The sequence below is a fragment of the Oncorhynchus mykiss genome, chromosome 27 (assembly GCF_057628025.1).
Source record: "Oncorhynchus mykiss isolate SJ-2025 chromosome 27, ASM5762802v1, whole genome shotgun sequence".
In the NCBI taxonomy this organism is placed as follows: Eukaryota; Metazoa; Chordata; class Actinopteri; order Salmoniformes; family Salmonidae; genus Oncorhynchus; species Oncorhynchus mykiss.
Window position 1 is genome coordinate 17,381,439 of NC_143048.1, and position 26,759 is coordinate 17,408,197.

The window sequence follows — 26,759 nt, forward strand, 5'->3', positions numbered from 1 at the left end:
TCAGATGCAAGGCCCCATGCAAATCAATATTCATCCACAGGCCTCCACTGCGGCTGTTAGGGGACTGTACCACTATATGCTTCATTTAGAGTTATTCATGTAACTTTGGTTGTTCTACAAAACGGTGGGCTATACGTTCAGATGTTTAATACATTGTAAGGCTGCATGGTGCGATTTCAAAAAAGTTGCTTGAAAGGCATGAGCTCGGCTTTGTTTTTGAGCAGGCTGTACACACTTCGCCAGTCTCTCATTCACAATTTGAGAAACACTTGATAATGCTTCGGATTTCCCGGCGGCATCCCCTTTGTGGTGATAATGCACCCTAAAATCCCATGCCTTTTGCACCTTCTCCCTGAATGCTGGTCAGAACATTTTGCTTCAAATGTTGATAAACTATTAGGCAATTTCTTCACATAATAAGCACAGCAATGCGCACACGGCAGTAGACTTTAAGCGCAAATGTCCCATTCATGGAAAAACACCATTCTCAAAAGTAACCACAAATGTGATTATGCGTGTGGTGCTTTTATTATAAAAATGTGCATTTTTATGGTGAAAATCTATCCAAACTCACACGCTGCATACAGTATTGTATACCAGTTAGGCTCTACACCCGCTGTAAAGCAGATTAATGTGCTTCATTTTATTAAAGTTATTTGGCCACTTTAGTTGTGACACTAACCTTATTAAAACATGTAGGCCTATGGGCTAGGTTACATGAGGTGTGATACTAACCTTATTAAAACATATAGGCCTATGGGCTAGGTTACATGAGGTGTGACACAAACCTTATCAAAACATATAGGACTATGGGCTAGGCTACATGAGGTGTGACACAAACCTTATCAAAACATATAGGACTATGGGCTAGGCTACATGAGGTGTGACACAAACCTTATCAAAACATATAGGACTATGGGCTAGGCTACATGAGGTGTGATACTAACCTTATTAAAACATATAGGACTATGGGCTAGGCTACATGAGGTGTGACACAAACCTTATCAAAACATATAGGACTATGGGCTAGGCTACATGAGGTGTGACACAAACCTTATCAAAACATATAGGCCTATGGGCTAGGCTACATGAGGTGTGACACAAACCATATTAAAACATATAGGCCTATGGGCTAGGCTACATGAGGTGTGACACAAACCTTATTAAAACATATAGGACTATGGGCTAGGTTACATGAGGTGTGACACAAACCTTATTAAAACATATAGGACTATGGGCTAGGCTACATGAGGTGTGACACTAACCTTATTAAAACATATAGGACTATGGGCTAGGCTACATGAGGTGTGACACTAACCTTATTAAAACATATAGGACTATGGGCTAGGCTACATGAGGTGTGATACTAACCTTATTAAAACATATAGGACTATGGGCTAGGCTACATGAGGTGTGACACTAACCTTATTAAAACATATAGGACTATGGGCTAGGCTACATGAGGTGTGACACTAACCTTATTAAAACATATAGGACTATGGGCTAGGCTACATGAGGTGTGACACTAACCTTATTAAAACATATAGGACTATGGGCTAGGCTACATGAGGTGTGACACTAACCTTATTAAAACATATAGGACTATGGGCTAGGCTACATGAGGTGTGACACTAACCTTATTAAAACATATAGGACTATGGGCTAGGCTACATGAGGTGTGACACTAACCTTATTAAAACATATAGGACTATGGGCTAGGCTACATGAGGTGTGATACTAACCTTATTAAAACATATAGGACTATGGGCTAGGCTACATGAGGTGTGACACTAACCTTATTAAAACATATAGGACTATGGGCTAGGCTACATGAGGTGTGACACTAACCTTATTAAAACATATAGGACTATGGGCTAGGCTACATGAGGTGTGACACTAACCTTATTAAAACATATAGGACTATGGGCTAGGCTACATGAGGTGTGACACTAACCTTATTAAAACATATAGGACTATGGGCTAGGCTACATGAGGTGTGACACAAACCATATTAAAACATATAGGACTATGGGCTAGGCTACATGAGGTGTGACACTAACCTTATTAAAACATATAGGACTATGGGCTAGGCTACATGTGGTGTGACACAAACCATATTAAAACATATAGGACTATGGGCTAGGCTACATGAGGTGTGACACTAACCTTATTAAAACATATAGGACTATGGGCTAGGCTACATGAGGTGTGACACTAACCTTATTAAAACATATAGGACTATGGGCTAGGCTACATGAGGTGTGACACAAACCATATTAAAACATATAGGACTATGGGCTAGGCTACATGAGGTGTGACACTAACCTTATTAAAACATATAGGACTATGGGCTAGGCTACATGAGGTGTGACACAAACCTTATTAAAACATATAGGACTATGGGCTAGGCTACATGAGGTGTGACACAAACCTTATTAAAACATATAGGACTATGGGCTAGGCTACATGAGGTGTGACACTAACCTTATTAAAACATATAGGACTATGGGCTAGGCTACATGAGGTGTGACACAAACCTTATTAAAACATATAGGACTATGGGCTAGGCTACATGAGGTGTGACACTAACCTTATTAAAACATATAGGACTATGGGCTAGGCTACATGAGGTGTGACACTAACCTTATTAAAACATATAGGACTATGGGCTAGGCTACATGAGGTGTGACACTAACCTTATTAAAACATATAGGACTATGGGCTAGGCTACATGAGGTGTGACACTAACCTTATTAAAACATATAGGACTATGGGCTAGGCTACATGAGGTGTGACACTAACCTTATTAAAACATATAGGACTATGGGCTAGGCTACATGAGGTGTGACACTAACCTTATTAAAACATATAGGACTATGGGCTAGGCTACATGAGGTGTGACACAAACCTTATTAAAACATATAGGACTATGGGCTAGGCTACATGAGGTGTGACACTAACCTTATTAAAACATATAGGACTATGGGCTAGGCTACATGAGGTGTGACACTAACCTTATTAAAACATATAGGACTATGGGCTAGGCTACATGAGGTGTGCGACTAGGATTTTTTATTTTTTTATCACCAAAAAAATGGCTGTTTCTTGCTTAAAGCTGGGCATCATTCACAAGTGAGAGGCTAATATATGTCCACCCATAAGACTATTCTTGATTTAATCTTGTCTGTCTGTCTGTATATATATCTCCACATTGGATATAGTCAGGAAAGAGAGCACAGCCAAACGCCAACAGTGCAGCCCAGTGTCCTCCACAGATCCAATCCAACAGAGACTCTATTTTGGCTCAAATCCATACCATAAGTCTTTCAGAAGCCTCCAAGCGGTAGCCTTAACAAAGCCTGAGGTAGGCACAGTCCAAATATTACTTAGCAGCACTAACCTACAAATCACATCAACGTCCAATCAAATGGCCATCTGATTTACTATTAAATATTAGTGAAACTGCTCATCGCCCACCCTTCGCTTTCAAACGACAGGCAAGCAATTCTACTGATTGTCTAAGAGGAACACTCCCATTACTGTTGGCCCAGTTAGGCTCTAGTGAAGTAATCACCCAGGGCCCAGGAGTACAGGGCAGGCTGACTGCCATCTGAAGCCCTGTTTCCACAGCAGGTGCCTGATCCGGTCAGACACCAGTTTGGCCTGATCACGGTTTCCAGTTTTAACCCAGAACCAGAGGAAAGCCTGCTCTTTCTAAGTATAGCAGTAAGCAGGCAACAGCAGAGTGTCTATCCAAGCGGCGGGCCGGCGGCCCAGGCAGCGTTGCCAGGAGAGATGAGTCAGGACTCCCAGGCTAGCTTCACTGAGGCATGGACGCACAGCAATTACAGCCACCAGCAGAGTCCTGGCATTGCCGCCACACATACACACTCATCTGCACACCGCAGATGTGGAAACGCTCATCCACAGATAATACAGCAAGTGAAGAAGGAAACGAGTTCTCGGTGAAGATAATGTACACTAACTGAAAATCCATGCATTAATGTGTGCGTTTCTGTGATGCCCATACGCAAGCTTGTTTTCAGGAGAAGATAAGGGCAGCAGACAGGCAGCATACGTGTGTCCAGACAGACTCCCCTCAGGGTTGTAGGCAGCAGACTCTTTAATATTGCAGAGCAGTGATAAATAAATTAGACAGGCTGCAGGGAGATAAGGTGACTCTGCAGATAGAGAGACAGAGAAACTCCTCTCTTCTTTCCCTACAGGGGTTAGAAAACAAAACACGTCAGCCCCAGTATGCAGATGTGCCACGACACAAAAAGCTATAAGAAAACTAATTAGCAAACAAACATTAACTTACTCTCCTCCCCCGTGGAGAGCAGAACAGAACATGGATGTAGATGTAATATGCCAAGCCTCAGAGATGAACAACTGCAGTGCCTATTACACACATCTGTGGGCCAGGCAGCCAATCAGTGAGGAGAGACGAATTGGAGTGGGACGATGCTGGTATAAAAAAGGTCAGATTTATTGTCCCAGAAGTTGCAACTTCTAAGCAGAACGAGGCAGATAACAGGCCTATGTTGGGTGTCAGAGTACAGGAGGAGACCGGTGTCCTTCACCCAGTTTACTTCCTGTCACACAGCACAGGCAGGCAGGAGGCTCAGCTTGCACTTACCCTGGCATTGGTCTCAGAGAAATTCAAGGTGAACGAAAGTTAGATTTTTGGAGGGAGGGAGAGGTGGAACAGAGGATAGTGTAGGGTACGGAGAAGGAGTGTAAGAGCAAAAAGTCAAAATAGATAGGAACAGGAAGGAGAGAATATAAAGACAAAGAAAGTAAAGAGCAGGAGAGAGAGAGAATGCCATGTTCATATTGTTTCAGACTAGAGAGATGAGCACTCGTCCAAGCGTCAGTACCACCTCACACACACACACCTCTCTCACTACAAGACAAACACACAGAAAATTGTCGCTGCCACGCTTCACTAGATGTTGTGAGTCCCCCCCCTAGTCCGTGTCCCAGGGCTGCTAAGCCTCTATGAGGTAGGAATGTTCTCCTTCACACTCAAGCAGGAGATCAAAGACTAGACTAGCACCTGACAGGCTGCATGTTCCGCTGACACTCACTCTTTACATCTGCTTTGATGCTGCTAATGCAGCTTCCTGCCTGCTACACACAGCATATACATACACCCTGCAGACAGGATACACCTGCAGCCATGCATCTTCTCATCCAGATATATGAATATAGACAGAGCTCAGTCCCTTCCTCTCTACCCCCTCACCTCTCATCCCTTTCTTATCTTACATAATCTTCCTGCCTCGCTCACTTCTTTCCGCTCTTCCATCTCTACCCTCCAGCAGCAGTTAAGTCCACTAAAAACTGTTTAAAGCTGGATTCTCTCCACTCCCTTATCCACTCCATCTTAATTTCTCTTCTAGTCATCCCCTTTCTCCTCTCCTCCTGTGGATGGTGTACGCCTGCTAAGAGCAGCTCTAAAACCTTGCCGACAGCTCTGCCGCTGGCTAAGCTCATACAGCTGAGCCACAGGGCAATGTGCCTATAACCAGCGGCCTTCTCTACATCTCTCCTCCAGGGAACAGAGCCAACAGTGAGATGGAGAGATAGTCAGAAAGATGAAGAGGAGAGAAAGAAGGACCGACAGAGACCCGTGGAGGCTGGTGGGAGGAGCTATAGGAGGATGGGCTCATTGTAATGGCTGGAATGGAACAGAGTCAAACATGTGGTTTCCATGTGTTTGATACCATTCCACTGATTCCGTTCCAGCCATTACAATGAGCCCGTTCTCCTATAGCTCCTCCCACCAGCCTCCACTGAGAGACAGATATAGACCAGGGGGAGGGGTGGTGGTGGAAGGAGTAAGGTTCTAAACATATTTCCCATCTCTCTGGGATTAGTGTAGTTCTAATCTGCCCTTCAGTCTTCTCTCCTCCCTTCAGCCATGGGTTTAGAGAGACAGTCACAAGTCAGGAGGAAAGCAGATTTCCCTGGGTCTTTAGCCGTTACCATTAGCCCGTCACTATATGCCATCCCCTACCTCACTAATCAATTTAGCAGCTCGGCCCTGAACCCCAGCCCATCACTCATAATCCATCCCCCTCAGCTCCACACTCCACCTAGCGTTCCGGACTGAGTTCCTCTCTGGCAGATGCTCATATGAGATGACCTACAGTGAGTAAAATAACCAGTCAGTCAGTCGGTCAAGCTTAACGGAGATGCTTGCTTGCCTATGGGAGACTCAGTGAGCATGGATTCAGAAGTATGTATGAGGATACAAACCGACTCAGCCAAGCCAGAACTGTATCATGGTTATTCTCTAAACTCCTAGTCTGGTCTAACTAAGAGGGAGTTTTACAGCTCAGGCCTCAGTGCACTAGTGGTCACATCCACCACAAACCATCTCTCACACACACACAACAACAAAAAAGATGAATGAAAAAGCCTCAGTACGGGTCATAAATCTCAGAGGGCCGTATTCAGAAGTGCATGGCAGAGTGCCAACAGGTCTACCAGTATGGGCCACACCCACACACCCCTTCCTTAACCTTAAGATGAATACAACTACTCCTCCCACTAGGAGTTTAGGCACTCATATGACAGATTAGAAGAGAACATTGAGTATTCATATCCTTTGGGAAGCCTGGTATCTGTGCTAAGGAGAGTGCAGGTCCATGCTGTAGTAGATAGAAACCGTCTGCTCACATCAGCCACACATGTGCTGCGTTCCTCCTGTCTGATCAGCCAACACACATGGCCCTGCAGACAGTCTCCTGTGTTATAGCTTACACACAGACCCATGCACGTATTCTCACACACAAACCATAGCGTACAGAGTGAACTACACACACAGCCCCCCCCCAAAAGAACACACCTGCCCCATCAGTGCCAACCCTCTGGTCAGCAGCTCACCCAAAGAGGAGTCAAGTAGATGTGACAGCTGGGAAAGACACGTAGACCAGTGAGCATTGCATCTCACTCACACACACACAGCAGTTGTGAGTGACCCTCTCCTTCCCCGGTGTCAACATTCCTCTGCCTGCTTTCCCCACTGCCAAAACAGCACCAATCAGAGACATCCATTTCCACTGCCTAAAACACACACACCTTTTTTCTGTTAGTAAAGGCAGCTGATGTCAGTCCACTCAGTAGGAGCCAAGACTAGAGTCACCATAACCCCTAGAAACATGGTCATTTAGCCCTGTTCATTCATTCATAACCCATTCACACACAGAGAAAGAACAGGGTAAACAGAGCACAACACCTCCCCCTTTCCTTCCAAAACCCAACAGGGAGAGGAGGACAAATAGATGTGGGGCTTCCAGCCCACCATCCAAAGAGGTAAAGAGCAGAGACCTGGCAACACAGAATATACCCCCTGGCTTCTATAGAACATCAGAGGCCATGGGGAGGACTACAGGAGTGTGTGTGTGTGTATGATGTGGAGAGGTATTCTACATCTCCCTCAGCCCATCCAGCCAGCCTCATGCACAGCACCACAGAGAGACAACAGCCAGCATAAGAGATGGTCTCAACTTTTAGAAATCTGTAGAACCTTATTTGAACCCCTAACCACACCCAGTAGTCCAGCTCCTCTAGGCCAGGAAAGGGGGGGGGCAGTGGAATGGCGTATTTTTAGATAGTGGTCTTTTAGCGGAAGAAGCGCCTGGCTGGCAGAGGGAGTGTTGAATTATTGAACGGCTCGGAGGGACGTCATGCTGGGAGCTCTGCTGGGGCCTTTTTGGGGGCTCCTCGTGCACCACACACACAAACCAATCGAAGCTAGAGAATTTCAAGACTAGAGGGGCTAGGGGACAAGCACTTGCTTAATGGAAAAGAATGTTGGTGAGAAAAACATTATACTCAATGTGAGTTTACTACTGCAAGAAATACAACTACCTGTGGAGGAAAAGACTTGGCAAATGGGGGAATTGTGACACTCGGATTCTGTGTAAGTGTTTCACTTGTCGGGTTCCACTCCTCAAACATAGTGTGAGAGTCTTCTGGGGCCAGTTGCACCATTCTGGTCTTAACTCTAAACCCGATCTAGGCTTGAAGACCAACGTTTTCACACACAGCAGGTGCAGAATGACAAAAAAAAAAGGTCAGAAACCTGTAGAAAAGCTCCAAGCCCATCTCTTCCCGGGGGTTTTTCCTACACAACGTTACCTTTCCTAGGTCACTGGTCTTTCCACAACACACAACATCAAGGCAGGGCTGAAAAACATTGAGCATCTGCTGGGTCCAGGAATCTGCCTCCAAAATGAAGTGATGCAGAGTGGAACAACCATGAGAGGAGCATCGTTATTTTTTTTGCTCTGCCAGAGTGAATGGTGTATTTGGTTTTTTTAAATTATTATTATTATTCTCATCGATTCCATTCTTTTATGGCTCCTGGAGGAATGCATTTTTTACTTCAGAGGCCTGAGGCTTGCGGGGAACATTTGGCAGGAAATTACATCGTCTGGAACAGGTGTGTGCCCAGATATCATGAAATTCCACTGCTTAACATGCCATCGCTGCTGGTTGTTTACTTCCTCTAACGTCCTCTGGAAATCCATTACTTTAGAGTTGCATTTTACACACAAAAACATGAGGGAACACACACACACACACAGGTAAACACACTAAACAATCCTCTAGAATGCCGACACTGCAATTAGTCATGCCGCTTCTTTCATCTCCAGTGTGAGTGGGTTCAAGAGGGACCCAGGCTGCTGAATATCTAAACCAGACTACAAACCACACACACACACCTGGAGCCTGACAGACATGTAAACACCGCCGCAGATAAAGCTGTCCACAACCATACATTTCCACACAGTAAGATGCAGAATAACACACTCCCGCAGATCAGCCAACTGAGCCCACCAACACTCCATAACAGCTGAAGAGGGTTTATTCCCATGGGGAGGGAACCGTGAGCCTGATGCAGAGAGACACACATTGGAGCCATTCTGCACCAGAGCTACAGTATAGATGAAATGAGGAGAAATGGCAGTATGCAGATGGGAATGAAAGGAGTTCAATTGAAAGCACCTCAGAGTGCTCCAGTAATCAGACTGCAGTTACACTGAGCTGTAATCACACTGACAACCTGAGTGGATGAAAGAGAGGAGAGGAGGGAGAGAGGAGGACGAAAGCAGGTCATCTATAATATTCAAAGGTTCAGAAAACTGCAAGCAATGGGCTTCCCTCCGCGATAACCTCTCACACATGCACTCGACTCACACACACCACGTCCCTTTTTCTCTTGCACACACACTCTGTCCCACCCCAGGATTAAAATGCAAATGGTGCCCTTTCCACCAACAGAGGCCTTTATTGTTAGTGTGAAGGTAAGGTGAACTCCGATGAGGGCTAAGGTAAGCAAGAGAGGGAACAAGTGAGGGGAAAAAAAGAGGAGCCCCACTAAAAAGGTCAGCCTTGTGTTCGTTCCTCTCATCCCTCTTAACACAATACTTCTCTCCATCTTCTCCTGTAGAGAAACTGCCTACGCACACGCAGCCACACACACCACTCTCCTCTAAACTGCACTTGGCAGCAGAGCCTTCAAGTGGAGGGGGGGGGGGGACATCAGCACAAAAAGGAAAAAGATGACTTCATTATCAGAACTCCCTTTCTCCATTAAGCCATTCAGAGAAAAGATAACATGTTATGGGGAGTTAAGAGGGGAGTTGTAAATGTCACTTGTATTCTATTGTGGAGACATCATTGTGTGGAGCTAGTAGTAGGTCTATTCATCAGACAGACTATCACCCATGTAGAGAGAGCATCTCTCCCTACAGCATATCAACAAGAGATGAACGTTAGTCGGGTTGTTTACATGGAATCAGAACAGCCTGGAATGGATATATTACAGACGAAGACGCCATGAATCACTACATTCATTCTTCACACCTTACAAGGTATAGCATTTAGTTTGTGTGTTTCCAGCTTGCTATTCCTCTCTGAGAGGCGATGTATCATTCTCGGGCTAAATCGATTCCTCCTCCAGCCCTTGGCTACACTGCATCGCACTGCTTACCCACCGCCCCTGGGACAGGAATACATAAAACAATCACATACTGTAACAGTAGCGCCATTTGAATAGCTGGTGTCTGAAATCAGTTTCACACTTCAATAAAGCGTGTAGGAATAAAAACACACCAACAACAAAAAGCCCCTCGCCTACATGAGCAAATCTGAAGTGAACACCCTCTCCCACACAGAGCTGAGGAAGGCTTTTAATGCCTAGATTACCATCCTCTATAAGGAATCCAGGGAAAGATAAATTAAGGAGCAAACTCAAACATGCTGCAGGGAAAACCAGACAAATGACCAGTTTTGGTCAAAGGGAGGCAGGGAGCTGCTGCACTAGAACCCACAGTTCTACCCTGAAAAAGAATGGCTATCCTTCATCTCCATCGCTGTCTATTTTTAGAATGTTATCTTTCAGCCTGGATCAAGCCAGATATTCAACTTCTGTATTAGACATACTAGATCAGGCCTGAACAGTAGAGCTCCTTATAAAAACACTGGCAGCCTGTAGACTGGGTCTGGGAGAGAGGCAGTGTGAGCGGGGGGAGCATTGAGTTTCTTCACGTAGCTCCATAGCGTCAGTCAATACTGGGCTGTCAGGCCCGCGTGGCCACAGCTGCAGCCCACGGAGACAAGGTCGCTGTTCAGGCAGGCCTGGCCATCATGACCAATCAGTGTTGTTACCCTGCCAACTATGGAAATAACCTCCGGCCACCCCCCAACATCACATTAACAAAACACACACATTCTCTTCTGGTCAGGTTGAGGAGGAACAAGACCAGGATCCCACTTTCTCTCTCGTGCAGGGAGTATAATTACATTGACTGACTGCCTACCCACCTCTCTCTCTCACACACACACACACACACACACACACACACACACACAGTGCCTGATGGATGGACGCTTTGCCCCTCGACAGGAACATCTGGTTGATGAGAGTAGGAAGTGTATTTCTGTCAGACGAGCTGTTCGATCTGTGTAACTGAATGCTTGTCATGGAGTGAAAGACCTACAGCTGCCAGGGCTTTGTCTGTGACTAGTGAATGACCAGAACATGGAGAGGGTGACAGGTGACAGGTGTATGGGCATCGGGTGACATACCGAATTCAGACCAGAATATGACCAATTTCAGAAAGCATCTCTCACTGGGGTTGGAAATGTTCAGCTCACTTGTCACATCTTCAATCAACCTACACATTTGAATGCGTTTAATCCTATTATCCACCAAGCCTGCTATAATCGGTTTAGGGACTTTATCTGCAGCATACCACACAATCCTGTTATGTCTATAAGTCTTTTAAACTTGTAAGACCATGAATGACTGTCTCTTATTTTTGGCACAACTTCACAAAGTATAATGCTAAAGTGCCTTCCCGCATGTCCCTGTGGAGAGGGATTCGTGTGATTTGATGCATAGCAAGTGCATGTGCACGTGTTGACCAATCCCAAAAAATAACAGACCATTTATCTTTATCTTACCTCTCCCCCATGGCCATCGAAAATCCCAAATATAGACGGGTGACTCCTGTTCACGATGTCAGTCAGGACCTCGAAGCGGTCTTCCATGTGATCTCTCCGGCCTTGGATGGAGTACACCGCCACATTGTTACTCTTGAACTCCCAGGTTTTGGAGAACTCTGCGTCCAGAACATCTAGACCCCCGAATTTTTCATTCTGCATAATCTCCGCCACTTTCCCCTTGACCATTTTGACAGCATCCCGGCTGGACTTGACGATGGTTTTCACCTCGTCAGTGTGGAAGAAGTAACTCCACAGAGCCAGGCTTATGCATAGGAGGAACAAGGTCTCTGGTCTGAGCAGAAAATAACGCATGATCCGACCCAAAAGAGACAACAGTGTCATCGTATCCTCTATCATTTATACAAACACGAAATCACGGCAGGTAGTTATTGTTTATCCGCGACTTTCAGTCCATTATTATCGATGCGGGAATAAATAAATAGGCTAAACCAAATTAAGCAAGCGTAGCCTACAGCACAGCGTAAAAGGCTGAATTAATTCAACGAAACGCTGATAGCTCACATGTAGAAATGCTGCTTGACGTCTTGGAGAATCCGTAGACACTTCGGGGTGAAGGATTCTGCCTTGGCTTGTTCACTCTAGCATAAAACCTCGTGAACCAGCGGTTGTCCCTTCTCCATATGATGCGGTGACTCACACAACCGTGCAAGGAGGAGAATGGTAGCTATATATAACCTCAGACAGTTGGAGACCTCGCTTTGAAGTACCTCGTTTAAAGCTAACCTGAAAACAAACTGCATGCTCCCTCAACCTTTGACAGCGAGATTGAACTGTAAATAGTGCCCTCAAACTGTAGCGTTCAGTTTGCAGGATCGCACCACTGGGAGCACGTGAGGTGTGCACCATGCAAGCTTTTTTAGGACAACATGCATCATATTTCTTGAGGGACAAACTAAATGTCACTTGCAACTTTATACTGCTGAATGTAGCGTTTGGAAAAATCGCTTATTTTTAACGTACGTAAATTCTGTACCGATGCATGGTCCTCCCCACGGAGGATTGTTTTAATAGGATCCCACTTTCTATACGTTACAGCAAGCCCAGAGGTCCAGACCAATGTTTTGTCTAGAAGGGATACAGCTTTTGTCAAAATTGACTTTTCGAAGCAGGTTAGGAGAATTAATGTAGGTTAGGAAAAGGATTAGGGTGAGCTAAAATGCAAAAAAAAAAAAAAACGAAAAAACCTTTGACGTAAAAAAAAACGGTATCCCATCTAGACCCCATAGCGGGTATCAAACAGATGAGGCAAAGGTTTGGGAACTCTAAGGTACATTGTAAAATTCTACTTTGCTTTGTTGTGTTCTTGTTGTTGACGATGATAATGGAGAAAGATAAAAGAGGAAGGTATACTATATAGATAACGATAAAATGTATCTTCTTTTGATACATTCATTTGTTTTAGATTTAAACAATTGCCTTCTTGTCCAATCCAATGTATGCAACAAAAAGGATTCATTGGATTATTACAATTTTTCAGTAATTTCATAACTACCATACATAATGCAGTTTCTTCTGTGTGTATGGGATTTTAATGGTTTATGAAGCAACTGCACTCAGGCAAAAGAGAGGAACGGACTGGGTCCTTTTGCCACCAGGAAGTACAATGTCGTCATCATCCTGCTCATCCTTTCCAGTTTGTGTTGGAGAAACGTGGAGGTTCGCAACGTGTAGATGAACTAACATTCTGTAAGTATGTGTTGTGTATTAGTTGTTTTATGAAACGGCATTAAGGGCCCCGAAACATTTTAACACGGCGCCTCCTATGTAATGACAACTGTCGCGATCATCGCAAATTAGTCGGCTAGCAAGTACCAGCCATTTAACATATTCTATTTAACAGTTACTGGTTGCCGTTTGGTAAAGTAAATCCAATTGTATACCTAGCTAACGAGAACTGCCAGCAGAGCGTGGTCTGTCAGATGAGATGTGACATTGTGATAATGGTTAACTGACAGAGATGTCATGGAATAGTATCTAATTATGTCTGTCATGTGTACAGAAAATAATAAACATATACAGTGGGGCAAAAAGGTATTTAGTCAGCCACCAATTGTGCAAGTTCTCCCACTTAAAAAGATGAGGCCTGTAATTTATCATAGGTACACTTCAACTATGACAGACAAAATGAGGGGGAAAAAATCCAGAAAATCACATTGTAGAATTTATTTATTTATTTGCAAATTATGGTGGAAAATAAGTATCTCAATACTTTGTTATATACCCTTTGTTGGCAATGACAGAGGTCAAACGTTTTCTGTAAGTCTTCACAAGGTTTTCACACACTGTTGCTGGTATTTTGGCCCATTCCTCCATGCAGATCTCCTCTAGAGCAGTGATGTTTTGGGGCTGTTGCTGGGCAACACAGACTTTCAACTCCCTCCAAAGATTTTCTATGGGGTTGAGATCTGGAGACTGGCTAGGCCACTCCAGGACCTTGAAATGCTTCTTACGAAGCCACTCCTTCGTTGCCCGGGCGGTGTGTTTGGGATCATTGTCATGCTGAAAGACCCAGCCACGTTTCATCTTCAATGCCCTTGCTGATGGACGGAGGTTTTCACTCAATCTCACAATACATGGCCCCATTCATTATTTCCTTTACACGGATCAGTCGTCTTGGTCCCTTTGCAGAAAAACAACCCCAAAGCATGATGTTTCCACCCCATGCTTCACAGTAGGTATGGTGTTATTTGGATGTAACTCCGCATTCTTTGTCCTCCAAACACGATGAGTTGAGTTTTTACCAAAAAGTTATATTTTGGTTTCATCTGACCATATGACATTCTCCCAATCTTCTTCTGGATCATCCAAATGCTCTCTAGCAAACTTCAGACGGGCCTGGACGTGTACTGGCTTAAGCAGGGGGACACGTCTGGCACTGCAGGATTTGAGTCCCTGGCGGCGTAGTGTGTTACTGATGGTAGGCTTTGTTACTTTGGTCCCAGCTCTCTGCAGGTCATTCACTAGGTCCCCCCGTGTGGTTCTGGGATTTTTGCTCACTGTTCTAGTGATCATTTTGAAACCACGGGGTGAGATCTTGCGTGGAGCCCCAGATCGAGGGAGATTATCAGTGGTCTTGTATGTCTTCCATTTCCTAATAATTGCTCCCACAGTTGATTTCTTCAAACCAAGCTGCTTACCTATTGCAGATTCAGTCTTCCCAGCCTGGTGCAGGTCTACAATTTTGTTTCTGTTGTCCTTTGACAGCTCTTTGGTCTTGGCCATAGTGGAGTTTGTAGTGTGACTGTTTGAGGTTGTGGACAGGTGTCTTTTATACTGATAACAAGTTCAAACAGGTGCCATTAATACAGGTAACGAGTGGAGGACAGAGGAGCCTCTTAAAGAAGAAGTTACAGGTCTGTGAGAGCCAGAAATCTTGCTTGTTTGTAGGTGACTAAATACTTGTTTTCCACCATAATTTGCAAATAAATTCATTAAAAATCCTACAATGTGATTTTCTGGATTTTTTTTTCCTCATTTTGTCTGTCATAGTTGAAGTGTACCTATGATGACAATTACAGGCCTCATCTTTTTAAGTGGGAGAACTTGCACAATTGGTGGCTGACTAAATAATTTTTTGCCCCACTCTATATAACGTTAACAGGAAAGTTGGTACACTAGATAGCTGGCTACCATGTATTGACTATAATCAATACTCATTAGCTGCCGATAATATCATGACGTTTTTGTATATAATCTAAAAGTAAACACTTGTCTGGTTCATAACATCAATCTGATGTGTCTTGTCTAGTTCTCACTGCTACATCCAAGCCATTTATAATGGAGTACATGCAAGCTCCTGCTACGAGCAGTCAGGGGAACATGTAAGTAGAATTTATGATCAGCCTCCTACATGCTACAAATAATCTGTCCTTTACCATTAGTGTGAAGGTGTAGATTCATAGCTTTTTCAAAGGTATCAGTTGGTACACAGTACTAATTAAGAAATTATTTCTCTCCTCTACCCAGCCTGTGCTGTACCTGTGGCATCCCCATCCCTCCAAACCCAGCCAACATGTGTGTGTCTTGCCTCAGGACCACAGTGGACATCTCTGAGGGAATCCCCAAGCAAGTCAACCTGCACTTCTGCAAGCAGTGTGAACGGTACTGCCCAGACCACCATCACACGCCTCTCAAATTTAGTGCCACAGCTAAGATGTTTAAATCCCTATCTATTGCTCTTACTTGACTAAAGGATCGTTAGTCAGTTAACTGGGATCTTACCATGGCTCCTACATTAGTTCAGAAGGATTGATTGCTCCTCTTTCTCTTCCATGCAGGTACTTGCAGCCTCCAGCCTCCTGGGTGCAGTGTGCTCTGGAGTCCAGGGAACTGCTCGCCCTCTGCCTTAAAAAACTGAAGGGCAACATGACCAAAGTGAGTATCCCTTCCCTACTCTGCTCTATTTATATTCAAAGATACACTTGTTAAAAAATATAACAGGGCTGTAGCCATTCACCTCAGAAACTCATGTGACCTCTCAATCCAGGTGCGTCTGATCGATGCTGGATTCCTGTGGACGGAACCCCACTCCAAGCGGATCAAGTTGAAGGTGACCATACAGAAAGAGGTGAGGGAGAGAGGAGACGAGTGGAGGCAGGAGAGTGTGATTTTTAATAGAAGGGATTAGTGTGGATTAGGAACCTGATCTGGAGGACATGTCCCACCGCTATGTGTCCCACCATGTTGTCATTATTTAATCCAGGTGACACTAAAGGGATGAAGGGCTGACTGTAGTTTCAGAGCACAGTGATTGGGTGAAGGTTAGCCAGTGGCAGTTATAACTTCATGACCTTTCAGAGGAGTCTCAGTTCCTCAGGGCCCAGGGCTTTGTCTGGAGTGTAGGGGGTTTTGTGTGATCTTGTATCTAGATGCCCTTTAGTCACCAGAAATAGCAGCACCAAACCCTGATGAATAAAGTCTTACACATCAGTGTCTCCCAAATGGCGGGTGGGTAATGATCCACTGGTGGGTCACAGCCAATTCCCTTTGGGTTACAGCTTTCTAGCCCAGTTCTGGATTTTAAAGAGTGTTTTATTTACCTGGTGTGTCACATTACAGTCGTAAGCTATGTTCTGAGTCAGTCATATAAGAGAATAGTGGTTGATGGTAGTGTGATTCTTCCTGTCCAGGTGATGAACGGAGCCATCCTGCAGCAGGTGTTTGTGGTGGAGTTTGTCATCCAGGGCCAGATGTGTGACGACTGCCACCGTGTCGAGGCCAAGGACTTCTGGAACTCTGTGGTGCAAGTCAGACAGAAGGTACCACTGATGATTAGAATTACATTATTCATGTTTCTCACCACAACAATAGTCTTTTAACATGTTGTGTTTTTAACCTAATATTGGGCTGGTCCTTTTTTAGACTTCTCACAAGAAGACCTTCTACTACCTGGAGCAGCTGATTCTCAAGCACAAACTCCATCAGAACGCACTCAACATCAAGGAGATCCATGGTGAGTTTGGGATACAACATACTGCTCTAAAGTGGGGTTTCATCCAGGAAGAGACACCAGACCATGCAAGCTTACCATTGACATTGATGATTTTCTTAATAAAGCTTTCCTGTCCTGGGCTTTAGAAGGGCATGGCCATGTGTTTATAATCAGTGTGGTAGGATCATAGTACTGAGCATTCTATTTACCATGCCAACAATGCTGTTTGACTCAGGTCCTATTTTCAGTCACACACACACTGCGTAGTGAGAGATATTTCAGAAGCAGCGCCCAGTGTGGTTGGACCAGATTGTAAGGGAGAAGCTGTCCTTTGACAGTTCAGTATAAATTACCCCCCTCTAGCCGGAGTTAAAAGCCTTGAAGCTTCAACATGTGGCAGCCATATCCCCCCCGGTCCCCATCTGGTCTGTGTTACTGAGGCTGTTGTATTAAGTGTGTTGGAATGGTGATGACCCAGGTCGCGTGTGGTGTGTGTGTGTCTGTGATGGATTTATTGACTGAGGGCTGACTTGTTTTGAATCTTTCTCCTCAGAGGGTATTGATTTCTACTATGCCACCAAGCAGCATGCTCAGAAGATGGTGGATTTTCTCCAGTGCACAGTCCCCTGCAGGTAGGAACAGTTCACCAGAGACCCTCCACTATGGGTAGAGGTTGCCCTGTAGTGACAACTCTCTGACCTGAGGTCAGTGTCTAGGTGACGTCCTCCTACTCTTGATGGCTCCTTAATGGTTATTGCATAATGCCCATGCAATTTTAATTTGATGTTGGGACAATATGTTGACATTGAATTGAACAGTGATGACTTAGACCGCACTAACCACAGTAAGTGTGGTCTGTGTGGCTAGTGCTACAATTATTCAATGTCTATAGACATATATATATTTATTTCTAGTTTAGCATGGAGAGGATTGAGAATGTTTATTTTTTTCTCTGACAAGATATTGTTGTCTTTGTTTTTTTGTGTCACTCTGTCATGTTTAGGTCAAAGACTTCCCAGCGCCTCATCTCCCATGACATCCACTCAAACACATTCAACTACAAGAGCACCTACTCCATTGAGATTGTTCCTGTTTGCAAGGTATGGAGCATCTTCCTCAAAAAATACTAAAGGTGAAATGCTCCACACACTGTGCATTCGGAAAGTATTCAGACCCCTTGACTTTTTCCACATTTTGTTACGTTACAGCCTTCTTCTGAAATGTATTAGTGTCATATATATTTATAGCGATTTATAGCCTCGGGTCTTCTTGGGTATGACGCTACAAGCTTGGCACACCTGTATTTGGGGAGTTTCTCCCATTCTTCTCTGCAGATCCCCTCAAGCTCTGTCAGATGGATGTGGAGTGTCGCTACACAGCTATTTTCAGGTCTCTCCAGAGATGTTTGATCAGCTCTGGGCTCTGGCTGGGCCACTCAAGGACATTCAGAAACTTGATCCCGAAGCCACTCCTGCGTAACTTGGCTATGTGCTTAGGGTTGTTTTCCTGTTGGAAAGTTAACCTTTGCCCTAGTCTGAGGTCCTGAGAGCTCTGGAGCAGGTTTTTATCAAGGATCTCTCTGTACTTTGCTCCGTTCATCTTTCCCTCGATCCTGACTAGTCTCCCAGTCCCTGCCTCTGAATAACATCCCCACAGCATGATGCTGCCACCACCATGCTTCACCGTAGGGATGGTGCTTGGTTTCCTCTAGACGTGACGCTTAGCATTCAGGCCAAATAGTAATTTAGGTGCCTTTTTGCACTCTACCATAGAGGGCTGATTGGTGGTGTGCTGCAGAGATGGTTGTCTTTCTGGAAGGTTCTCCCATCTCCACCTAGGAACTCTGGAGCTGTGTCAGAGTGATCATCGGGTTCTTGGTCACCTCCCTGACCAAGGCCCTTTGCCTCCGATTGCTCAGTTTGTAGAAACATCTCAAGGATTATTAATGGAAACAGGATGCATCTGAGCTCAATTTCAAGTCTTATCGCAAAGGGTCTGAATACTTAGGTAAATAAGGTATTTCTGTTTTGTTGTTTTGGAATAAATGTGTCATTATGGGGTATTGTGTGTAGATTTGATGAGGGGGAAAAAATGATTGAATCCATTTTAGAATAAGGCTGTAACGAAACAAAATGTGGAAAAGGGGAAGGGGTCTGAATACTTTCTGAAGGCACTGTATATCTTAACAGTTCTCAGCCCTGCAGAAGTGGTTAAATAGGTGAACAGAGCGCACCTATACTCAAATGCTCAGGTACAAACAGGCCAGGGCAGACCTTTACAGATTCCCTGTTCTTATTAAAACAGACACAGCTTTCCTTGGATAGAACTGTGTTGTTTTAAAAGATGCTTTTGAACTGTCAAATGAAAAACTAAATTCGACTCGATCTTGGTGTGTCTAGGTCAGGATTCTTTACTCAAGCTTTTTTGTTGAGTGAATGTTTCTCGTCGATGCTCTTTTGTTGTATTCATGTGATAGATGAATCGACTATTATTTTCCTACATGTAGATTGAGTACACAAGCATCGATGCTTGGCTTCTGACCATCCATGTGAAGAGGGAATTTTGTTCATATCCAATTCCATCTGCATGTGTTTTTGTTCATTTCTATCCAATGACTGAATTAAGTATGACAGCACTGGTTTATTTAGTAAACGGATATGGCTCAACATTTTCGAGATCAATGAAATGCATTCCTAATCAGAATCTTATTTTCTTTTGGGTTGTTTCTGAGGCAAATTGTAATCACGCTGATAAAACAAAGATAACCTAGCCGACCCCTTGTATAACCAAACTAGCAGTGACAGCACAGCCTCTGTTGTTGTTATTCAGAGGAGATTGCTCTTGAAGGTGTGGCCTAATCCAGAGTCGAATGTTAATCTATTCTGTAGTACAGCTTGATGTGGGTTTTCTGGGGAATAATCTGGTGGGGAGGTTGGCATGGGAGGGAAGTTCCAATGTTCTCTCTGACCAGACATCAGTCTGACCCCTGGTTTGTTTTGTCTCATTGCCCAGGACAACGTGGTGTGTCTGTCGCCGCGTCTGGCTCAGAGCCTGGGGAACATGGGCCAGGTGTGTGTATGCGCCCGAGTCACCAGCACCATCCACCTGATCGATCCAAACACCCTGCAGAGTGAGTACAGTACACACCAGCACCACCCACCTCATCAACCCCAACACCCTGCAGAGTGAGTACAGTACACACCAGCACCACCCACCTCATTGACCCCCAACACCCTGCAGAGTGAGTACAGTACACACCAGCACCACCCACCTCATTGACCCCAACACCCTGCAGAGTGAGTACAGTACACACCAGCACCACCCACCTCATTGACCCCCAACACCCTGCAGAGTGAGTACAGTACACACCAGCACCACCCACCTCATCAACCCCAACACCCTGCAGAGTGAGTACAGTACACACCAGCACCACCCACCTCATTGACCCCAACACCCTGCAGAGTGAGTACAGTACACACCAGCACCACCCACCTCATTGACCCCAACACCCTGCAGAGTGAGTACAGTACACACCAGCACCATCCACCTCATCAACCCCAACACCCTGCAGAGTGAGTACAGTACACACCAGCACCACCCACCTCATTGACCCCCAACACCCTGCAGAGTGAGTACAGTACACACCAGCACCACCCACCTCATTGACCCCAACACCCTGCAGAGTGAGTACAGTACACACCAGCACCACCCACCTCATTGACCCCAACACCCTGCAGAGTGAGTACAGTACACACCAGCACCACCCACCTCATTGACCCCCAACACCCTGCAGAGTGAGTACAGTACACACCAGCACCACCCACCTCATCAACCCCAACACCCTGCAGAGTGAGTACAGTACACACCAGCACCACCCACCTCATTGACCCCAACACCCTGCAGAGTGAGTACAGTACACACCAGCACCATCCACCTCATCAACCCCAACACCCTGCAGAGTGAGTACAGTACACACCAGCACCACCCACCTCATTGACCCCAACACCCTGCAGAGTGAGTACAGTACACACCAGCACCACCCACCTCATTGACCCCAACACCCTGCAGAGTGAGTACTGTACACACCAGCACCACCCACCTCATCAACCCCAACACCCTGCAGAGTGAGTACAGTACACACCAGCACCACCCACCTCATTGACCCCAACACCCTGCAGAGTGAGTACAGTACACACCAGCACCATCCACCTCATCAACCCCAACACCCTGCAGAGTGAGTACAGTACACACCAGCACCACCCACCTCATTGACCCCAACACCCTGCAGAGTGAGTACAGTACACACCAGCACCACCCACCTCATTGACCCCAACACCCTGCAGAGTGAGTACTGTACACACCAGCACCACCCACCTCATCAACCCCAACACCCTGCAGAGTGAGTACAGTACACACCAGCACCACCCACCTCATTGACCCCAACACCCTGCAGAGTGAGTACAGTATGCACCACATGCTATTCTGGCTACTGAAAAATAGCTTTTACAGATATGCTCTGCTTCATTGATTGATTAGTGTTGATGTTTTGACCAGTTCAATGTTTAAAGGTGATTGGATTTGTGACTGGATGAGTTTGTACTTGTCTTGATATAAAGCATCAAAAGTTGACCATGTGCTCCATATTTTTCGCATCAGTTTTTGATAGACTGATGGAATGTCATTATATTCCACTTGACTTTAGTCTTTTGTACCTAACTGAACCCAGTATCGTTTACAGTGTGTCTGTTCACCACATGCTCATCACCCTCCCTCTCCCTCTCAACAGCTTCCCTCTGTGTCTAATCAGGGCATTCCACACATGGCACACACACACACACACACACACACTCATTTGTTGTCATTACTTGCTGTGTGTGTAAAAAAAAAAAAAAAATCCCTCTGTTTCATTCTGATATTTTGAAAGGCAGGGCACACGTTTTTAATTAGTGTTCAAAGAAAGGCTACTTTTGCACCAGAGCCGCCTTTCTCAACCCTAGCCTCTGGGCAGAACAGTGATCCATGCTAGCCAAATCACTAGACTGCAGGGGGATTGAAGATCAAATTAATCCTTTGATCTTGTGTGCGTGAGTGTAGGATACGATTGGTGCTGTTTTGAGCAGTCAAAATTGAAACTCTGGACTGTCCATAGAGAGAACCATCTAATTCTATTTCTCCTGTCTGACCCAACAGTCGCTGAGGTGGATGGGGGCACATACTGGCGCAACCCCTTCAACAGCCTCGTTAGCCCACGGCAACTGGAGGAGTTCATCGTCATGGATACTGACGTCATCAGGAACCAGAAGCTGAGGGCGGGAGCAGGCATAAGGTCCAATAAGGTAGGAGTTCTGAGGGAAATGGGCGGTGTTTGGAATTGGGCAGAAGTGTGGCCCATTAGCAAGAACACCTCAATTTTAAGATAAATAAATGCTGCTAGTCTTTTTCTTTAGATGCTGTGTGTATGTGTGTTCATGCGTGCAAAAACATGTTCTAGTGTGTGTGCGTTGGCGAGACAGATTGTTTGGGTTGATACTGCGGGGCTTTGGTGTGTTTGTGGCTTTAATGAAAGTGGTGTCGAGCAGATTGAATTATGGGGAACATTTCTCTTTTCTCGGAAGGAAAATCAATAGTGAAGCATTACATTATCCCTGAAGCAGCACATCCGATTAGAGAAAAACCCTCCACAATACATGGAAGTATTTGTGTGAAATGGAACAGGGAATGGGCTCGCTATGGGAACGATAATGATCCCCCTCACCCATCTAAGGGTGTTGAAACACTAAACGCCCTCCACCCGTTTGGTGGAAAGGAATAGAAGTAATGGTGGTGCTAGGGTCAATCTTGTGCGTGTTCTGATTTGTGTTTCCAGCACACTCTGGCTGAGGTGTGGGTGCAGAAGACCTCGGAGATGGACACGGCTCAGCAGTACCACTGTCGCACCCATCTGGGCCACCTGCTCAACATAGGAGACCTGGTGCAGGGGTAGGTGACTGTCATGGGCTGCTATACAGCTACTCTTAACTCTTAATTATTCATGTAACTTCTTGCTGTATATGAGAATCAAAACAATACCTAACTATTTTGCTTGTGAAATTAGAGAAAATGTGTTTTATTTCACTTTTGTTTCCCTCTAGCTTTGACTTTGCCAATTCCAACGTTAATGACGAGTTTCTGAACAAGATGAACCCTAGTCATATTCCTGACGTGGTAAGAACCAGTACATAGTACTGTGTGCACACCTATATCCTCCAAAACAAAGATCTCCAACAGGTAGATGGCGAGCTACCAGTAGTTCTTTTTTTCTTCAATTGGTTTGTGTTTCGAGGTTCTACCCATCATTGTGCACATTTTAATACAGTTGAGTAGACAGACTTTCCCCCAAAACCTTCTCTATTAAATGTTAACCTCAAAGTAGGCTTACCTGACAGAATGATACATTCTGATTATTTGTTTCTATTGGGCCCATTGTTTTGTGATCTCTGCCATGACACGTGCTGCAGCAGTAGGCCTAACAGCAGAAACTTGCTAGATGTGCAATTAAAGGGGAATTACACTTTTTCCAGACCTCATATGGTCTTCTGATGTGATTTTACCCTGATGAAGACAGCTTGGCTGGTAATTAATTTTTTTTGCATCTGTGCTCCTAGGGTGTGCGGCTCTCTTTTATTTTCAAGTGATTTAAGCATTGCCATGAACTGAACATCAATTTTCATTGTTTCTCTATGAATATTTGTAATATTGAGAGTATAATTGTTTTTGTAGAAATCCAAACCAGGAAAAATAAAACAGAATTCTGGAAAATACAAAATATAATTTTATTGGGCCTGTCATGACAAATCCTGTTTATCAAGCAGGTATATTGACAGAAAACACATCTCTTGTACACCAAGAACCCTGGGACGAGGTAAAGGAGAACATTGTTCCTGTTAGAAAGCTATCAAATAAATTGCAGCTCGTAACATGAATTCTTCTAAAAGTAACTCTCATGCTAGAAGAGGTTGGAGAACCCTGGTCCCAAAACAACACACATTTTTACCATGTACTATACTGTCTGTATTAGTTCACATTGCCCCCTGGTGGTTGGTTCGATTTTATGTTTGCTGCATTGAGTTGAAATGTCAAACCTCTAATGGAAAAATTGTCCGCCTGACCAAATACTATTCACTTAACTTTGAAATGAAAGCCCAACTGCATTTGGCAGAATACATAATAACAAAACAAAATCAATGCATGTGTTGAAGCCATTTGAACATGCTTGTTGTGGACTTGCAGGTGCTGATTAAGAAGAGCTACAACCGCAGCAAGAGGGTGAAGCGCAGGAACTGGAAGCTGAAGGAGATGGACAAAGACCGAGAGGGCATGGCGCCTGAAGACGAGAGGTAAGGATGAGAGGAGGAACTGGTGAGAGAGGAGGAGAAGCAGGAAGGGATGAGGAGGGAGAAAGTGAGGGAGGAGAGAACTGAAAGAGTGAAGGTTGGATATGCTCTTTATCCAGGTGATGACTTTGTAAGTTGTGAACGGTGTCTGTCTTCAACATTGGTGGCGATTTTATATATTGTTCTCCTCTCTTCCTGTTTCAGACAATACCAGGACTTCCTAGAGGACCTGGAGGAAGACGAAGCCCTGAGAAAGAACGTCAACATCTTCAGAGGTGAGTGGGACCACAGCTTTCCCACTTCTCTTTATTGTTCCTCTTGCGAGAACCTGGCAGTTTTCCCCAATTGTCACCCATAGCTTTTTATTTATCCAGTTTCAGCCGTAGCCTCGTGATGGAGTTGTATTGTTTCGTATTGCAGATGCGTCTAAGATCCCAGTGGAGAGTGACACGGATGACGAGGGTGCTCCTCGGATCTCTCTGATGGAGATGCTGGAGGACCTCAGCCTAGCAGACGCCACCGGGGGAGAGGGAGCCGACATGCTGACCGAATAGACCAATCACCGGCCTGCTTACAGCCACATAATGGCTGTTCAGACCAATCAGGTTTTTACAAACATCAACATGATGATTGACTAGACAAATGGGAATCCTACTAGTAACATGAGGGATTCAATAAGTTGGCAATGCCACCTGTTGTCAGTTACCATTGCTTACAGTCTCCACCCAACAGCAGCCACTCAGAGTCCTGCAGACTGGTCACTTCTAAGGTTGCTGAGGTATTGATGGTAACCTGCCCTTCTCTTTTCTTTACCCTGTCTCCATGTTAGAGGCAGTGGGTTGTGGTGATGTACTCGAAAAACCACTTCATTTCCAAATCAAATAAAGTCTAATCTGGTTACAATATGACTTTGTCATTCTGAGACACTGCATCCAATAGAAAGACGTGGAGATGTGGGGAAGAACCATGAGCATGGATCTCAGTATAGTACCTATGACTTAAAAGGAGGGACAGGCCACATAGTGAACGTGGCAGAATGCACCAGTTGAGAATCAAAGGTTGAGAATCACTGCCAAAGGTGATTCAACAAAGTACTTAATAAAAGGCCTGAATACTTAAGCAAATGTGATATTTCTGTTTTTTTTAACATTTGCAATGAAAATCTATAAACCTCTTTTTGCTTTGTCATTATGGAGTATTGTGTGTAGATTGATGAGAGGGGGAAAAAACAATTTATCTTTAGAATAAGGCTGTAACGTAACAAATTGTGGAAAAGTCAAGGGGTCTGAATACTTTCTGAATGCCCTGTATGATTGTAATAGGCTGCAGACTGGCAACTAGATTCTCTACCCAACAACACCAAACCCACTCGCATGCAGAGCCACTGGCTTAAGAAATTGGTTCCCCATCATTAAGCTAAAATTAGTTCGCCAAGCTTCAGAAATTAATCAATCCAGATTTAATTTGGAACTAGGACTTAGTGGGCACATGTCCCCTACTATTAGACTGTTCCCCAATACAAGCAGCTCTATTGTTGCCAGGTAGTAATTCTGATTGTAGTAGGGGCTGAAGGGGAGAGAGGTGGGTGCAGGGGGAGCTTGAGTGCTTCTGAGGAAATGTTAGATATAAACTACCGTTCAAAAGTTTGGGGTCACCAGTCTCGACGTCGTCAACAGTGAAGAGGCGATTCCGGGATGCTGGCCTTCTAGGCAGAGTTGCAAAGAAAAAGCCATATCTCAGACGGGCCACTAAAAAGAGGATAAGATGGGCAAAATAACAGACACTGGACAGAGGAACTCTGCCTAGAAGGCCAGCATCCCGGAGTCACCTCTTTACTTTTGACGTTGAGGCTGGTGTTTTTCGGGTACTATTTTAACTTCTTTGGGACTGGGGGGCAGTATTGAGTAGCTTGGATAAAAAGGTGCCCAGAGTAAACTGCCTGCTACTCAGGCCTAAAAGCTGGAATATGCATATAATTAGTAGATTTGGATAGAAAACACTGAAGTTTCTAAAACTGTTTGAATGATGTCTGTGAGTATAACAGAACTCATATGGCAGGCAAAAATCTGGAAAAAAAAATCCAAACCAGGAAATCTGAGGTTTGTAGTTTTTCAACTCTTTGTCTATCAAATATACAGTGTCAATGGTGACATATTGCACTTCAAGGCTTCCACTATATTTCAGTCTTTTGAACCTTGTTTGAGGCTTCTACTGTGAAGTGGGGGCGAATGACAGCTGATTCAACCAGAGGTCTGCCAGAGTTGCATGAGCTGAGCACACGCGTGAGAGCAACCTCCGTTCCATTGCATTTCTGAAGACGAAGGAATTCTCCGGTTGGAACATTATTGAAGATTTATGTTAAAAACATCCTAAAGATTGACTCTATACATCGTTTGACATGTTTCTAC

The 26,759-nt window shown here is 44.7% G+C and overlaps 2 protein-coding genes across 4 annotated transcripts in view; one reads left to right on the forward strand and one right to left on the reverse strand.

Annotated features, from left to right (window-relative positions):
* The window catches only part of LOC110507635 (protein phosphatase 1L), a 46,648-nt gene extending 34,260 nt beyond the window's left edge, over positions 1-12,388 (reverse strand). Inside the window, exon 1 of the mRNA XM_021587749.3 lies at positions 11,485-12,388. Within this exon, the coding sequence (XP_021443424.1) occupies positions 11,485-11,883 (399 nt within the window). The 5' untranslated portion in view covers positions 11,884-12,388. The remainder of the gene's footprint in view (positions 1-11,484) is intronic.
* LOC110507634 (60S ribosomal export protein NMD3) lies at positions 11,886-25,254 on the forward strand. Of its 3 annotated transcripts, none has more exons than XM_036965829.2 (17): positions 11,886-12,207; positions 13,092-13,233; positions 15,296-15,368; positions 15,514-15,648; positions 15,825-15,921; positions 16,034-16,114; positions 16,677-16,805; positions 16,909-16,999; positions 17,532-17,610; positions 17,982-18,078; positions 19,991-20,108; positions 22,169-22,314; positions 22,845-22,957; positions 23,110-23,182; positions 24,248-24,354; positions 24,556-24,626; positions 24,772-25,254. In XM_036965829.2, exons 1-17 carry the CDS (start codon positions 12,205-12,207, stop codon positions 24,903-24,905), a joined length of 1,689 nt encoding a protein of 562 aa, XP_036821724.1. In that variant the 5' UTR covers positions 11,886-12,204; the 3' UTR covers positions 24,906-25,254. The 3 variants fall into 3 exon arrangements, with proteins under 3 accessions (XP_036821724.1, XP_021443421.1, XP_021443422.1); XM_021587746.3 differs by lacking the exon at positions 11,886-12,207 and adding an exon at positions 12,349-12,814; XM_021587747.3 differs by lacking the exon at positions 11,886-12,207 and adding an exon at positions 12,726-12,814 and having other exon boundaries at positions 13,143-13,233.
* The last annotated feature ends 1,505 nt before the right edge of the window (positions 25,255-26,759 follow it).